Source organism: Zootoca vivipara, chromosome 5 (genome assembly GCF_963506605.1).
Source record: "Zootoca vivipara chromosome 5, rZooViv1.1, whole genome shotgun sequence".
NCBI classification, from domain to species: Eukaryota; Metazoa; Chordata; class Lepidosauria; order Squamata; family Lacertidae; genus Zootoca; species Zootoca vivipara.
The window spans coordinates 14600014-14616417 of NC_083280.1; the positions used below are offsets into that span (position 1 = coordinate 14600014).

At 44.0% G+C, this 16404-nt stretch overlaps 1 protein-coding gene across 2 annotated transcripts in view; it reads right to left on the reverse strand.

Moving 5' to 3' along the window:
• Positions 1-16404, reverse strand: part of FNDC3B (fibronectin type III domain containing 3B) — a 258472-nt gene that overhangs the window by 36846 nt on the left and 205222 nt on the right. For both annotated transcript variants that reach the window (XM_035132789.2, XM_060274365.1), the window contains exons 14-19: positions 12200-12286; positions 8745-8883; positions 6722-6793; positions 5835-5953; positions 3362-3467; positions 415-590 (exon numbers count right to left, since the gene is read on the reverse strand). In XM_035132789.2, coding sequence (XP_034988680.1) covers positions 415-590; positions 3362-3467; positions 5835-5953; positions 6722-6793; positions 8745-8883; positions 12200-12286 — 699 coding nt within the window. The remainder of the gene's footprint in view (positions 1-414; positions 591-3361; positions 3468-5834; positions 5954-6721; positions 6794-8744; positions 8884-12199; positions 12287-16404) is intronic.

A 16404-nucleotide genomic window follows, 5' to 3' on the forward strand; every position in this document is an offset into this window, starting at 1 on the left:
TGACCTACCTCACACAGAGTTGTTAAGAATAAAAAAGGGAGGGGCACATTAAGCTCCTTGAAGGTAGGCCTTGCAATGTAATAAATAAATAGGAATATTGTCACAATGTGTGGTGTAGTGGTTAAGAGCGGTGGACTCGTAATCTGGTGAACCGGGTTCGCATCTCCGCTCCTGCTGGGTGACCTTAGGCTAAGTCACACTTCTCTGAAGTCTCTCAGCCTCACACACCTCACAGAGTGTTTGTTGTGGGGGAGGAAGGGAAAGGAGAATGTTAGCCGCTTTGAGACCCCTTAAGGGGAGTGATAAAGCGGGATATCAAATCCAAATGCTTCTTCTTCTTCACAAGCTTCTGATCAGAGCTGCAATTTCAACCCAATGGTTTCCCCATGGACTCATTCCAACGCTTGGGCTTACCCCTCCGTCATTCAGGGCCCTCACTCTGAAGTGATAGGTTGTCCCAGGCAAGAGATTGTCGACCGTGCACTCGAGACCCGGACCATGATACACCTCTGATGTCGCCTCTTTGGGGCCAGTCATTTCTACACTGTATGCCGAGATGTGACAACTGCTGTCTGACACAGGAGGAGCGTCTGGATAAAAAAAGACATTATAATAATTACTATATTCTTAATATTTATTCATCACCCGCCCTTCACCCTAAGGTCCCAGGGTGGGTCACAATAGTAAAACACAACAAGGGAAAAGGTTTTAAACAACTTACAACCATAAAAATAAGGTGGGTCCTAAAATAATAAGTGTCAAAAGCCTCAAAGTAAAGAAGGGCATCCTCCAGAAGCTGTATTAAGCTGGTGTGTGTGTGTGTGTCCCCCCCCCAAATAATATTAGTTTTCCAATTTTTAAAACAAATCAATGCCAAATTACATCAAATTTAATAACCCCACCAAAGCTGACTTCCCATTCTTCGTCCAAGATGTGTCCCCACATTTGTATTTATGCTTTTCAAGTTTGTACATTTCACAAATTTTACAATCATTTCTGCGGTTCATTAAATTTATTTTTAATATCTTCTGCATACCCAAATTAACTTAATTTACCAAACTGACTTATTCATCTACTTTAAATATATACTCTTATAAAACTGCAGGTTATTACAATAATCCTGCCAATGTTCTTATCTGATATTCTATATCAATTCACCTTTCATTCCTTATATTCAATCTACAATTATTAATTTTTGTCTTCCTTCCCCATTATCCATTAGCTGTTGGTTTATTAATTCCTGCCCACATATTGACGTAACAGTATCATATTCCCGCATTGTGCCAGGAAGCACACAGCACCCCCCACCCCTTTTTTGAGTGGCGGTGGCGAATTTTCACTAACTCCTCTGATAAGAGCAATAGCTAAAACAGATAATCCACAGGATGCAATGTGGTGCAGGTAACCAACTTGGACGGCTTAAAAAAGGGATTAGACAGGGCTGCTTTCAGTTGTTTATTTCCTTGACTTCTGATGGGAGTGCGTTCCACAGGGTGGGCGCCACTACCGAGAAGGCCCTCTGCCTGATTCTCTGTAACCTCACTTCCCGCAATGAGGGAACCGCCAGAAGGCCCTTGGCGCTGGACCTCAGTGTCTGGGCTGAACGATGGGGGTGGAGACGCTCCTTCAGGTATACTGGACTGAGGCCATTTAGGGCTTTAAAGGTCAGCACCAACACTTTGAATTGTGCTCGGAAACGTACTGGGAGCCAAGGTAGGTCTCTCAGGACCGGTGTTATATGGTCTCGGCAGCCACTCCCAGCCACCAGTCTGGCTGCCGCATTCTGGATTAGTTGTAGTTTCCGGGTCACCTTCAAAGGTAGCCCCACGTAGAGCTCATTGCAGTAGTCCAAGCGGGAGATAAACAGTAAGGCTACCCTTTTAACCTTACCTCACCGTCAGGTTCCCCCACCCTTGTACCCAGGTGTCCTGATTGCCCGGAACCTTGTGTTCCTGAATTTCCCTGCAACCACAGAGCTGTTGCAGAAAGATGTCCCAGCAGTAGCGATGGGGCGAAAGGAAGAGCCTTCCCTCCACCACTATTGAAGATAAGGCCAGTCCATGACTATTGTGAGAATAGGTCTGCAGTGAAGGTTCCATTTCAAGAAAACGGAACTTTTTTCTTCTCTTTCTTCGTCTCTTGCAACACCTGCACAGCAGCTCTTTTTGGGTAACGAAGCGGCTTGCACTTTTATCTCAAACTGCATTCAAGCCAACTGAACAGCACACTCAAGCGCACAGCAAGGTTGATTCCTTCCTTGTCAGCAAGCGGAGCTTTCTCCCCATTTAGCTTCTGGTTAAAACTAATGGCCAGCAGAATGGGGGCGGGGGGCGGGAAGGGCCATGAATGCTTTGAAAACAAGGGTGAACTATAAAATGTGTTGTATAAAACCCATCGTCCTTCAGCTGCAGCTCAAATGCATTTGTTGCTGCAGTACAGTGGTACCTCCGGTTGCGTACAGGATCTGTTCCAGAGCTCTGATCGGATCCCGAGCTTTCCGCAACCGGAAGGACTGCTTTTGCGCATGCGCGCAGTAGAGCGCTTCTGCGCATGCGGCAAAACCTGGGGAAATACTTTTGGGTTTGCCGCATTTGCATCCTGAAGGATACACAACCGGAGATATGCGTATCCAGAGGTACCACTGTATATTAAAGCACACAAATTAAGTGCGCAAATTGCACAGTTTTATTTACTAAAATCTCAATTTCCTATGGAAACCCTTTAGACATCTAACACTAATTATTTACAATATAGTAATCCTATATATTATTATGAGGGACGCGGGTGGCGCTGTGGTCTAAACTACACCGCCTAGGGCTTGCTGATCAGAAGGTTGGCGTTTCGAATCCCTGCGACGGGGTGAGCTCCCGTTGCTCGGTCCCAGCTTCTGCCAACCTAGCAGTTCGAAAGCATGTCAAGTGCAAGTAGATAAATAGGTACCGCTCTGGCGGGAAGGTAAACGGCGTTTCTGTGCGCTGCTCTGGTTTTGCCAGAAGCGGCTTAGTCATGCTGGCCACATGACATGGAAAAGCTGTCTGCGGACAAACATCAGCTCCCTCGGCCAGTAAAGCGAGATGAGCGCCGCAACCCCAGAGTCGTCCGCAACTGGACTTAACAGTCCGGGGTCCCTTTATCTTTATATATTATTATATTATCTCCCCCCCTACACCGCTTGCCGCCTCTGGCTGGGAAAAAGCTGCAGTTTGAACCCCCAAAGTAGAGTTGACAATACTGAGTTAGATGGACTTTTATTTACTGTAGTTGCAGGTACCTTTTCAACAAACGAAAACAAAAAAAAAACCCTGTGCTGTTGGAACAGGAGAAAACCAATTACGAAAGCAAGCTCCTCTTCCCAGCTTACCCCATTGCAGCTGCACTTCCTTATGCTTTGGTTTGCCAAGTACTCTGGGTGGCTGACACTGGCCCGGAGCGACGCTTAGTGTACGGACAAGTAAACTTTCGGAACACTGGAAAAAGAAGCAATGCAAATTAGATTGAAGACCCATCTGGGCATTCACTTCACACAGTGGAGGGAGAGGGGGTGGGAAGAGGGGGTGGCTACCAGCCTGCCAGCCGTCTACGGTGCTTGTGTGCACAGGAATTGTCTGTGGGGTGGGTGGGGGAGCCTTCTACATGTGGCACAGAGTCCAAAAGCACATGAGGGCCATCCCCTTGCTGAAGCTAAGCAGGTCTGAATCTGACCAGTGCCTGGATGAGTGACCAACTGGGGCAGAAAATGCAAGCTGCCTTGGGTTCCACGACGGAAGAATGGCGGAATTATAAATCTAAGGAAATAAATACAGTGCTACCTTGGTCCTCGAACAACCTTAGTTGTTGAACAAATCAGCTCCCGAATGCCGAAAATCCGGAAGTGTTCCTGTTTTCAAACTTTTTACGGAAGCCGAACGTCCGACGCGGCTTCTGCTTGAACAGGAAGCTCCTGCAGCCAACCAGAAGCCGCGCTTGGTTTTTGAATGGTTTCGGGAGTCAAACTGACTTCCGGAACGAATTAAGTTCGAGAAACAAGGTAACACTGTAATAATAATAAAAAATTCATGGGCTTTCCCAGTGATTTGGAGCAGCGCATGCAGAGAGGGCTGCTCTTTCCAGGTGTTCCTCCTCAACAGGCTGTGTGGGCAGGTGAGTGAATCTGCGAGGGATGGGGGCAAGCAAGCACAGCTCCATTCTCCCACTCTGTATGACGGTTCCTCACATGGAGCGAATCCCCGAATAGGGCTTTAACTGAGCTCGCTAATTGGATTGCCTGCGGATACCTGCCCTTGTTTTTCTTTAAAAAACCAATTTCCCCACCCAGGATGTGCACAAAAGTACAGTCAGGCAATTGCAGATTTTCCGTATAGTCGTACCTTGGATCTCAAACATCGTGGCTCCTGAACAAATTGGCTCCCGAACGATCGAAGCCCGGAAGTGAGTGTTCTGATTTTCGAACGATTTTTGGAAGCCAAACGTCCTGTGCGGCTTCTGATTGGCTGCAGGAGTGTCCTGCAGCCAATCAGAAGTCGCACCTTGGTTTTCAAACGGTTCCAGGAGTCGAACGGACTCCCAGAACGCATTCTGTTCGAGAACCAAGGTACGACGATACACACTTTTGCAGTTTTCAGGTTCTGTACGAATCTGACAGATCAAAAGGCAAAGTATAAGGCTATGTCAGTGGTTCTCGAAGGCTGTGGTGTGCCACATTGGTGTGGCAGGAGAGGATGGCAAGATTCAAGGACAATTAAAGAAACCTTTAAACATTTTGTTGCAGTATAATAAAAATAACAATAGTTTTATACGTTCTGGATGTCCCATTGTCGTATTATAAAGAAGTTGTGTTTTATGTTAAAAACCAAGCACTGCTAGGAGTTATTTCTTTTTGTTTTCCAACACATTTCTTTATCAATAAAAAATTCGCATGGCACGAGCAAATTTTTATTCTGAAAGTGTGGCCCAGAGAAAAGAGTTTGAGAACCACTGGACGATGCACTCGAAATAGTTACAGTGGTACCTCGCAAGACAAATGCCCTGCAAGACGAATTTTTCGCAAGACGAATGTGTCTTGTGATCTGATTTGTTTTGTGAAAAATTCGTCTTGCGAATCGCGGTTTCCCATAGGAATGCATAGAAATTTAATTAATGCGTTCCTATGGGCAAAAAAAGAAATTTCAATGCATTCCTATGGGAAACCGTGATTCACAAGACAAATTTTTCGCAAAACGAATTGACTCGCAGAACAAATTAAATTCGTCTTGCGAGGCACCACTCTATATGAGCACAGCGAGGAAAAATAAAAATGAAGGGATTGAGTGGCATGGAAAAAACAACCAATCCGCTCACCTCAGGACACCGAAACCAATAGTCTGAGACCCTAAGTGGAGTTTATTAGCTTCCCCAGCTAAAAAGATGATCTCCCTATCAGGTAAACCTGAATCTACAGGGCAAAAGCATAGAGACTGGTGTTCTTTGACAGTAATGTCACATGGATTGGAAATGAAATGGAGAACGCACACAGCTGCAAGCACGCAATAAACTCTGGTGCGGGGAATCCCTGGATAGCCTTAGGTCTTGAAGTCACAATGGCGCATTAAGAAGATGCAACCCCACACGTATTTTGTGTGCACATATAAATAAAGACTGATCTGCGCTCTCCTAACCTCAAATAAAAATATACAAAGCACTAGCTTGATATCTCAACCAGTGCTTAGAACAGGTATGTGGCGGGTGGGGTGAGATGGGGAGAAATAAAAGAGAATTCCCCGCTTCCCCATAATTAATTAGGTGAATGGCAGCAGGGCTAGGAGGAGAGGTACTTTTCACTGTTAAGCCATACTTACCTGACTGTGTCCACCAGTGCTAATACAGCATGCCCGGAGCTTATACAAAGTCCCTGGTTTCAAGTAAGTACACGGACATTCTGTAGCCGATCCTCTGTAAGCCACTTCCCATTGATTTGCTGAAAGGTTAATTGGGCTCGCTCAGGTAACTGATAAACAATTACTATAGGGCTAAGGTACTATTTAGATTTCATTAAGCCACAGGCCTTCCAGTAATTAATAGAAACGGTTGCTTTATAGGGAGAAGTGGTCTATAGATTTAAACCAAAAAAATAATGAACCAAGGCTCATTTACCTACTGAAAAGGCTTCCTGAAAGTGGTTCTCCATTAAAAAGGTACAGGTGGTCATTTTGTTTTGCTGGCTTTGTACAAAAGCCTCCATTCAAAGTTTTGTGACAGGCAGAACAAAAACCCAAAGGTTAAAATATAGGGTTATTCTCTTCTAAAAAATAACTATTAATGGCATTATATAAAACAAACCCTAGACACAATTTAAAACTTCTTAACTATGGTTTGTTTGTTTCCTAAAGGGGGTGGCTAATTTGCCAGGTATCCAATTAGCAATATAAAGTGAGAAACCTCTAAGTGAAATCAGGAAAAAATGCCATTCGCTGTTCACTTGTTTGCTACAGAATCGAATTAAATATAAAAAAATATAAAAAAATAAAAATATTATCAAATGCAACAACACGTCTCATACTTCCTGCTCCTTTAGTCAATGGAAAATAAATCCACAATAAAAAAAATCCTGGTTGGGCGATAACTCAAATGAAATAGTTTGATACAATCTAAAATATTTGATATACAACCTCATTTAGATAATTATTATAACCCTCTTCTCAACTGTTGATATTCAATAATGTTTTCTTGCAATAGTTCAATTTACCTTCAGAGCTTCCTTCTGAAATTTCTAACAGGTAATTTAGGATTTCTGAACCACCATTATCCTGAGGAGGGTCTGTTAAAAAAGGAAAAAAAGATCTTGTTACAGAAGCTACAGAAGAGGGCAGGCATGAATTCTTCACAGGTGACTAGTAGATTCAGAATCTATTCTTTTTGACATGTTGGATCCCCTCTGTACAGTGCAAAGATCATCCACCAGATCCCATCTTAAATACCACACAGCGGCCAAAGACACTGGAATGAACCCAGCAAGTTATGGGTTGCTACAGCAGAGCAGCTGTAGGAACTCCCAGCTGCACTGGCGTATTCTCAGCTGATGCTGACTTGATGGGAATCAAGGACATACACGTGCAATTCTTTACTCTTTCCACTCCCAACCCTCGGTTTCATGCCCACTGCCCCATGTTGGAGGCACACATGCTAGAGAAGTATGGAGGGTTATATTCAACTTTTACTCAAAGTAAGCCCACAGAAATTAAGAACGCAAGAAGAGCCTGCTGGATCAGACCAATGGCCCATCTCACCCAGCATCCTGTTCTCACAGCAGTCAACCATATGCCTGTGGGAAGACCAGCAATCAGGATTCGAACACAAGAGCTCTCTCCTTTTCCCGCAGCTGCCATTCAGAAGCATTGCTGTCACGGATCTAAGTTCACCATGAGCTTTAATTTCAACGGTCTACTCTGAGTAATACTTACTCAAATACAACCCGCAGGAATTTGATACCCGTGTTCTAAAATGATTATTGTTTTATCTTTGATTGTACTACTAAACTTCCAGCTGACCACCTTGTTACTGGATCTTTCAGGTTATAAAGCCAGCCAAAACTTGCATTAAGCATAGATATTTCATTCAGGTTCCCTGCCAATCTGCTGCCTCTGTGGCTTGCTCCTTCCCGTTCCTGGAACAACATCCACCTTCTCTTTCTTTCTTTCTTTCTTTCTTTCTTTCTTTCTTTCTTTCTTTCTTTCTTTCTTTCTTTCTCTCTCTCTCTCTCTCTCTCTCTCTCTCTCTCTCTCTCTCTCTCTCTCTCTCTCTCTCTCTCTCTCTCATGTTAAAAAAATGCTTGTTGCTTCATCATAGCTGTCAACTTCCCCCCCTTTTAAAGGGAAATTTCCTTATTCCGAATACGATTCCTCGCGAGAAAAGGGAAAAGTTGACAGCTATGTGCTTCGTGTTAACTTTCGCATATCATTTTCTCTCTGTTTTTTAAGCTATAAAAAACTTCCGCATTAAAAAATATGCAGAAAATTGAATCTTGGAACTTCTGCATGCAAAGCAGGTGTTCTGCTACAGAGCAACAAACATTTCCCATATGAGTTCCTTTTCCTTATATGTTATAACTAGTATAAAAAGGTAAAGGTAAAGGGACCCCTGACCCCTGTCCAGTCGTGACCGACTCTGGGGTTGCGCGCTCATCTTGCATTATTGGCCGAGGGAGCTGGCGTATAGCTTCCAGGTCATGTGGCCAGCATGACAAAGCCGCTCCTGGCAAACCAGAGCAGCACATGGAAACGCCATTTACCTTTCCGCTGTAGCGGTTCCTATTTATCTACTTGCATTTTGACGTGCTTTCGAACTGCTAGGTTGGCAGGAGCTGGGACCAAGCAACGGGAGCTCACCCCGTCACAGGGATTCGAACCGCCGACCTTCTGATCAGCAAGCCCTAGGCTCAGTGGTTTAACCCACAGTGCCACCTGGGTCCCATATAACTAGTATAGCCCCTCTATTTTGAGACCTAGTCTCTTTCTTGGACCAGTCTAGTTGGCCCTTATCTGTGCACCTCTGCCCATTTCCCCCCCTCCTCTCTTCCTTGCTACGCCACTCTCCGATTTCTTTCTCTACCTGCATACAGACAGGTGTGCAGTCTCTCTCATAGTGGAAAATGGAATGCCAAACAGAAACCACTACAATAGCACCTTCCTGCAACTCCAGACCCCCTCCTGATTCCACAATTTAAAGATGCGAGACGACGAAAGCCCAGTATTACGCAAAAGGCACCTTACCCCATTTGACGCTGAAGCCTTGAGATGTGATTGGCCCTTTCACAGTGGGTCTGGTGGGAGGCCCCGGCCTGTCAGGGCTTGTTGTACAGACCAAGACGTCGCTGGGACTGCTCTTCCCTTCTACGTTGGAGGCAATGAGCTGCAACAAAATGGACGTGATTATCTCTGTGTTCCAAATTATAAGTTGCCTTGTGCAAGAGACCCGAAAGAATCACTTGAGAAAGTAAAGTAAGAGGGCTTTTAAACCAGAAAGTATATAAAGATTGGAAAATATTCAAAGAATATCTAAAAACATATTGCGGAACTAAACTGATCCTTGTAAAGCATACTGAATAATTGTTATGAGATGAGAATACAAGAAGATTAAGCAGGAGTAATACCGTACAACAGGGGTCCCCAGACTTACCGGGCTTTGGGCCGGTGCCCGCTGCGCCGACCGCGCGGCGGGCCAGAGGGCAGGGGAGTGCGCGCGCAGCAGGCCGGAGGGCGGGGGAGTGCGCGCCCGTGCGCATGCGCACACGGTCGTAAAAAAATCGCCAAAAATCGCTTGTGCGCATGCATGCGTATGGGCCTCCCCCGACCCGGAAGTGCACCAGAAATGACCTCTTCTGGGTCGGGAGAGGCCCATACGCATGCGCACAAAGGATTTTCGGCGTTTTTTTTTCCGATTTTGAAGATCGCCGCCGCGCCATAAGAGCGGGCGGGGGGTTGTCGCGGGCCGGATTGGGAGGCCAATTGGGCCGCATCCGGCCCGGGGGCCGTAGTCTGGGGACCCCTGCCGTATAAGGATGTGCGCTAAGTATAAAGAAAAAAAGAAAAACACAAATGATGTATATTCCTGCGTATAAGACTACTTTTTAACCCAGGAAACTCTTCTCAAAAGTCGGGGGTCGTCTTATATGTCGGGTCGAATTTCTTATACGGCAAGTATATCCCAAACTCTATATTTTAACTGGAAAAGTTGGGGGTCGTCTTATACGCCGGAATATATGGTACAATGCGAAGAATTGGAAGTTTTCTTTATTTGAGAAATGAATCCATATGACTGTAAATTATGGTTTTGTATGCTGTGTCTATTTTCCCCCCTTTCCCTTCCTTTTCTCCTTTTTTGTTCTAACTTTTTATTTCTCTTTCTTGATCTTATGTATGTATATATATGTGTATTTTAACCAAATTAAGATGATTTTAAAAAAAGAGAGAGAAAGTAAAATATGGGTGGCACCTCAACTAAGTTTTGCTCAAAGCAAAACCCACTGAAATCAATGAACCTCATTCATTTCAGTGGGTCTACTCAAGTACAACCTAGCCAACTAGTCTACGGGTGGATTTTAGTGTCTCAGAGGCCACCCAACTAATAATAATAATAATAATAATAATAATAATAATAATAATAATATTTATACCCCGCCTATCTGGCTAGCCTTCCCCACACAGTCTTAGCAAGCATCTCCTACACCAGGATCTGAAAGATGTTGGGTGCAAACCACCATAGGTTTTTTGTACTGGGGCTGTATCAAATGTTAGTCCTACTCAGAGTCGAACCATTAAAAACAATGGATATTACTCAACTTATTAATTTCAGTGGGTCTACTCTGAATGTAAGTTAGTTGAATACAACCCACTGAAGCGAACAGAACCTTCATTGGAATTAAGTCTGAATGAAATTAGTCATATTTATTTCCAAGTCACTTAATTTCTCTTATTGCACTTTCCGATGAAAAGAAGGGTCTCATTAAGCTTGGTGGGAACCCAAGGTTTGCAGGTATAATCTCCCAGTGGGGGGAGGGGGAGAGGGGAGGGGACAAAGGCAAAACCCCCAAATGACAAACAAATTGTTCAGTAAGGACTGAGTGCGCTCAATGTCCACGGAATGATTAATAATAGTAATAACAACTATTATCACCACCACCACAGTCATTTTATTTATACCCCACCCACCTGGCTGGGTTTTCCCAGCCACTCTGGGTGCCTTACAGAATACTGTATATATAACAAAATAAAGCATCAAACATTTAAAACTTCCCAATACAGGGCTGCCTGGCTGATTTTGGGGGGCGGGGGCGGGGCGGAGATAAAAATGGAAAATGGGTGCGAGAGGGAATGTACAGCAGCCCTTCACACACTTCAATTACTTTTCCATATTTTTTTCACTTGTAAATTTTCTATCACAAAACTGAGCAATTGTAAACAGGCCAACAACAAATTCCTTCCTCAGCACTGAAACTGGTTTCGAAGGTTTCTGAAACAACATAGAAACCTGCAAATTTTGTTTGCTAGGTGAAAGTGAAGCAGCAACTCCCATTTTAAACTGCTTTCAATTCCTGCAAAAATTGTCTGCCTCCCCCACCTGGAAATAGACTCTTAAAATAGTTATCAACAGGAGATAGGTCTTTCGTTCTGAATATTTCACGGCATTTTAATTGCTACTTCTTTGAGCAACTGTGTAAGAGCTGACACGGAATTTCAACAATGGAGCTGCTTTCATATTGCTAAGTAACTATTTCTGTAGACACAAATATATTTCAAATCAAGCTAAGAATTCTTACATGTACATAAAGTATAAACTCTCAAAAAACAAAGTTAGGGCATCATCTAGTGGTCAGATACTAAAATTACAACTAAAATTAAATCCAGATTTTTTTTTTGTGGGTGCAAATTCTAAGCACAACGAGGAGCAGCAAGCAGATGTAAATTAAATAGGAATGAAAGTTTTTAAATAAATCAATTTTTAATTAATTGGTAGGAACTCAATGTCAATGATAACTTGAGTGAAAGACATAAAAGGTTTCGTTTAAATGCTATTTTGGTTCGGACATGTTAGGGTAGCAGAGCAAAAAAGCTAAAATTCAATATGGCCTTTCCTTCTAACCATTTTAAAACTGGTTTTTGTTTATTAAATTGCTAGCTATTTTCCACCTGCTCCATGCATTGAGCACGGAGGTTTGCCAAATATGGTAAGGTTGCCATATTTCAAAAAGTAAAGACCAGGACACACCAAACCTTTTTTTAGGGAAGACCCCAAAATTGTTCAGTCTTTTTCCCCTTCTTCTTCACAAAAATGCCTTTCGGAAACCCCACCCTCCGGATGCCAATTCCGGACTTTTGCTTCTACCCCTCTTCCAAAATATTTTCATTGCTGTTTCAGTAACAGATAGCATAACGATATTTCAGAGTGTGAGCAAAAGAAATCGAAGATACATATCTATTGACAACAAAATAGGCTGCAATCCTAATCCTGGAGCAACAGGATTTAACAGAGTGGGGATGCCATCACCTGTAGCTGGAGCAGACAGCAGGGGGCATGCTAACTCCCCCAGACTGCCCCATCTTTTAACCCAATAATCCCAATTCTCCAAACATCTAATATGATCCATGTAAATATAACATCACAATATGAAGAGTTAAGTCCTGCAATAGAAAGGGGGTGTGTGTGAAAAAGGAGAGAGCGCACCTACCCTGAATTTATATTGTGTGCTTCTTTTAAGATTTTTCACAGTACATGTTCGGTCTTCTCCAGTGTACTTTGGGTGAAACACACTATCCTAAGGCGTAAAGGAGGAAATAAGTTAAACAGGAACTACAGAGGCAATTAAGGAACACTGTCAACCTCATTACGTCGCTAAGCGAAAAGGCACTGTTGCCCCATGACGACAGATTATCTTCTCTATCGCAGAATGTGCCTTTCATGCAGGCAAAATCCTCCAGGTTCCTCCCAGGACTGAATTATTATTATTTAGCTGGTTGCAGAATGTCTCTGGCACATTTGTTGTGGGCTTAAAAAGCAGGGGATGAGGGAGAGCGAGGGAACAAGCTGAGAACTTGGCAATACCTCTCAGGACTGCACCAGACCCTGCCCTCTTATCAAACCTTCCTGGGCTACCGTAGCCTGTTTGCCTCCTCAAACAACTGCGGCACTCAAACCAAACTTCCAAGCAGACAGAGCGCAACCCAGTGTTGGCTCTTCCAGCCATGTGGGCACCTTCTCACAAGGGGAGGCTCTTTTCACGAGCATGAATATAAAGCCTCATTTATGAGCTTTAAAGATTATCCTTAGACTGATAATCTAAGGCAACCGCCCTCTTCTGTCAAGAAAGATGACTTGCAAATGTGGCACCAAGCGCCCTGCATTTTGAGAAGTGGTCTCAAGTCATTTCATTTTCATTTGTTTACTGTTCTGTATTGTATTGTGCTTATTAGTATTTTAATTCATGTGGAGTGTTTTAATTGAGTTGATACAGAAACCGAGAAATTTCGTTGTTCCCGCAAGGGGACAATTACAATAAAGATCTATTCTATTCTATTCTGTTCTGTTCAGTTCTACCTGCTTGCCAATGCTTTGCTTATACAGTGGTGCCTCGCTAGACGAATTTAATTCGTTCCACGGGTCTTTTCTTATAACGAAAATTCGTCTAGCGAATCCCATAGGAATGCATTGAATTTTTTTCGAATTTTTTTTTTGCCCATAGGAACGCATGAATTGAATTTCAATGCATTCCTATGGGAAACCGCGATTCGCTAGACGAATTTTTCATAAAAAGAATTCGTCTAGCGAGGCAACCTCCGCTAGAAAAAAACCTTCCGTTAAGCGGAAATTTCGTTAAGCAGGGCATTCGTTAAGCGAGGCACCACTGTAAACTGATGGTGCACTACAAAGGTTATCAAACAAGCCAGAACACTGCGTAATGTGTGATAAACCTGGAATAGTTGTAAAATACTCATATTTGTGCATCGGTTGTGTGAGCCAGCCTTCCTTAACCTGGTGCCTTCCAGGTGCCTTGGACTACAACTCCTATCAGCCCCAGCCCACGAGGTTGATGGGATTTGTATTCCAAAACACTGGGCAAGCCTGACTGGTATGAGCCACTAATTCTTGCAAACATGAGCTGATGATTTAAGGCACCACCATCGGCTAGGTTTTTCCCCTAAAAAACAATGCCAAAAATTAGGGGGCGCCTTATACACGGATAGTGTCTCCCCACGCTTTCTTAAATCGGAGTCTTATAGACGGAAGGATACGGGGGAGTCTTATAGATGGAAGGATACGGTAATAATAATAGTACCCCACCCATCTGGCTGGGTTGCCCCAGCCACTCTGGTTGGCTTCCAACATATTAAAAACATAATAAAACATTAAACAAACTTCTCTACCCAGGGCTGCTTTCAGGTGTCTTCTAAAAGTTGTATGGTTACTTAACTCCTTGACATCCAGTGGGAGGGTATTCTACAGGGTGGGCGCCACTACCGAGAAGACCCTGATGCTATTTCATCACCATTAGAGGATGACTCATGGGGGCTACAAAGGACCCACCATGTTGCACTGAGATAGGGCAGGAGAGAAGCGACTCAACCTGAGCTTTGTCCTTAATCCCCCTCCCCCCCAAAAAACCCCCCAGTGTGTGTGCTTGACATACAGTGACAAGCTGCAATAAAAGGACTGCCTCTAATTGGACCCATTTGCTCTTTTGCTTTGGACAGGGAGCCATTTTGGGTGCAGCCCTGCACACATACCAAGTTCACACATGTTGATGCGGGAGCCTGCAACAGGGGCGAAGAGAAGAGCTGCCCAGAAAAGGGGGTGGGTGGGTGGGGAATTTAAGCAAAGCGCAGTGGAAACTAAGGACACATAGAAAGTACTCAGAAAAAGCTCTCCGCCTCCAACACTCCCTGGTCTGGTTTCACAAAGGATGCATAGATTGTCCCTTGCAGCCAAGGACACCATTATTTCTGGGTCCCTTCAATGTTGTTTCTATGGTACCACATAGCGAAACGTTTTGTGTCGCGAAGGTTTCATAGGAACGCTCAAGTGTAGCACTTTAAGCCCAGGACATCTGATGACGAAGGTTCAGGCTTGGATTCAGATATAACTTTTTTTACGGGTTGATAGGAGATCTTATTATTAATATAACCCTCTGTTCACAATGGACTCGAAGACCTATACAAATGCTATAAAAGGCCCTTGAGACATTCCGGGGCGTTGCGACTTTTCAGCTGAGGCTCTATCAGTAACAACCAGGAAGACAATTCAATAAGCAGCAGCCCCCAATTTATTCAGATTGGTGCAGCTGCATGAATTTCTGCCTCTGTAGCTATTAAAACAGTCTAGTGGGGCCTGCAACAAAACTTTGCAGCATGGAGTGCTGCAACAGCCACCCACAAACCCTTACAGGATGTGTCATTCCAACCACACTAGCCCTGGCTTTCTGCCCTGCCTCATCATCCCAATAATCTGTGAGTATTCCTTCCCCAATCATCCCCTCATTTTCTCCCACTGCCCTCTAGATTCCCCCCCAAAAACCTTTATTTTTTCCTTCCTGCAAAGGGTAGGTTTTCCCCAAGCCTGCTAATATATCCTTCTCCCTGTCTCTGTCTCTGTGTGTGGCATTTTGGCCGCATAAAGGATCCACACCGATAGAATGAGCTCACTATTTAATTTATCAAATGACATATAACAGATGAAAGTATAAGAGTTTTGCTTCGTGGTTTCATGAGCTCCAAAGTCTACTTGGAGCAAACAAATCCCAGCCAAGACTTCTGCTGGAGACTCTGTGACACAGAACTATTCCACTTCTTTCCCAACTTCTCTACCATGAAGACACAGCATGGGTGGCAGTTATGTGCTGCCAACCTGAAAGAATTAACCTTTGCTCAACCCAGAGCCGTGGTTTTCCTCAGGAGTTGGTCAACTTCCGTGGATGTCAACTGACCCAGAGTTATCGTGTTGACGTATCCTGACAGTTCCCAAACTTTTTTCATCACCAACCTCTTGAAATTTTCTGATGGTCTTGGTGGACCACTTAAATGACTTTTCTGCCTGTTGTGGCAACTCTAATTCACTTTGGGAGATGCTGCATCATTGAATTTCTATTCCTTCTTTTATTTATGTTGCATTGCACTTTGCATTCTATAGAAATCAAACTATAATATACAATAAAATGCAATATACAAAATGGCAACAGAAGCAATAAATATAAAATTAAAATCAGTACTGTCAAGGCGGTTGCTGGCTACCCTCGAGCAACGACAATCCAAACCATCTTGTCTTTAGTGCTTTTATTGTGAAAACTATTTACAAGGCAAGAGCTTCATGAAAACATGTCTACTCAGTACTATCAGATTCTCCCAATGGTGCTTTTCAGCTCCTCCCCCAGCAGAGTAGTTTGGGGGCCCCAAATCTCCTCCCCCTGCGTTTGCGAGCCGCTGATTGCTTCAGTTCCGGGGTGAATTTGAAAGGACACCCCCCCTGCTGTTTCCCTGCTGGAACTCTCTGCTGGCCCCTCTTTCCTTGCTGATATCACAGACTGCAGGTAGGGCTCTTGTATGCTGCCTGAGCCCCGGCCCGCTCCACTCACTTCCTCCTTCCTGTCTCCTGTCCTTCCGCTGTTGTCCGAGCCATTAGAAGAGCTGGATTTGATGGGGGATGGCTGTTCCCTGTAAACCCAGCCCCTTACAAGTATGGATATTTAATGCAAGCATGACATGGACCACCTGAATGATGCTCATGGACCACACAGTTTGGGAACCTTCCTCCAAAGGATAAAGGACACCTCGTTTTTACTGCACATCCGGGACGATTTGTGCTCATGATGCTATCGGGGCAGTCACACCCCGTAACATTTTGTACCACAAATGTTCCAATACATTTTTGTCCCGCTTTTGTTGC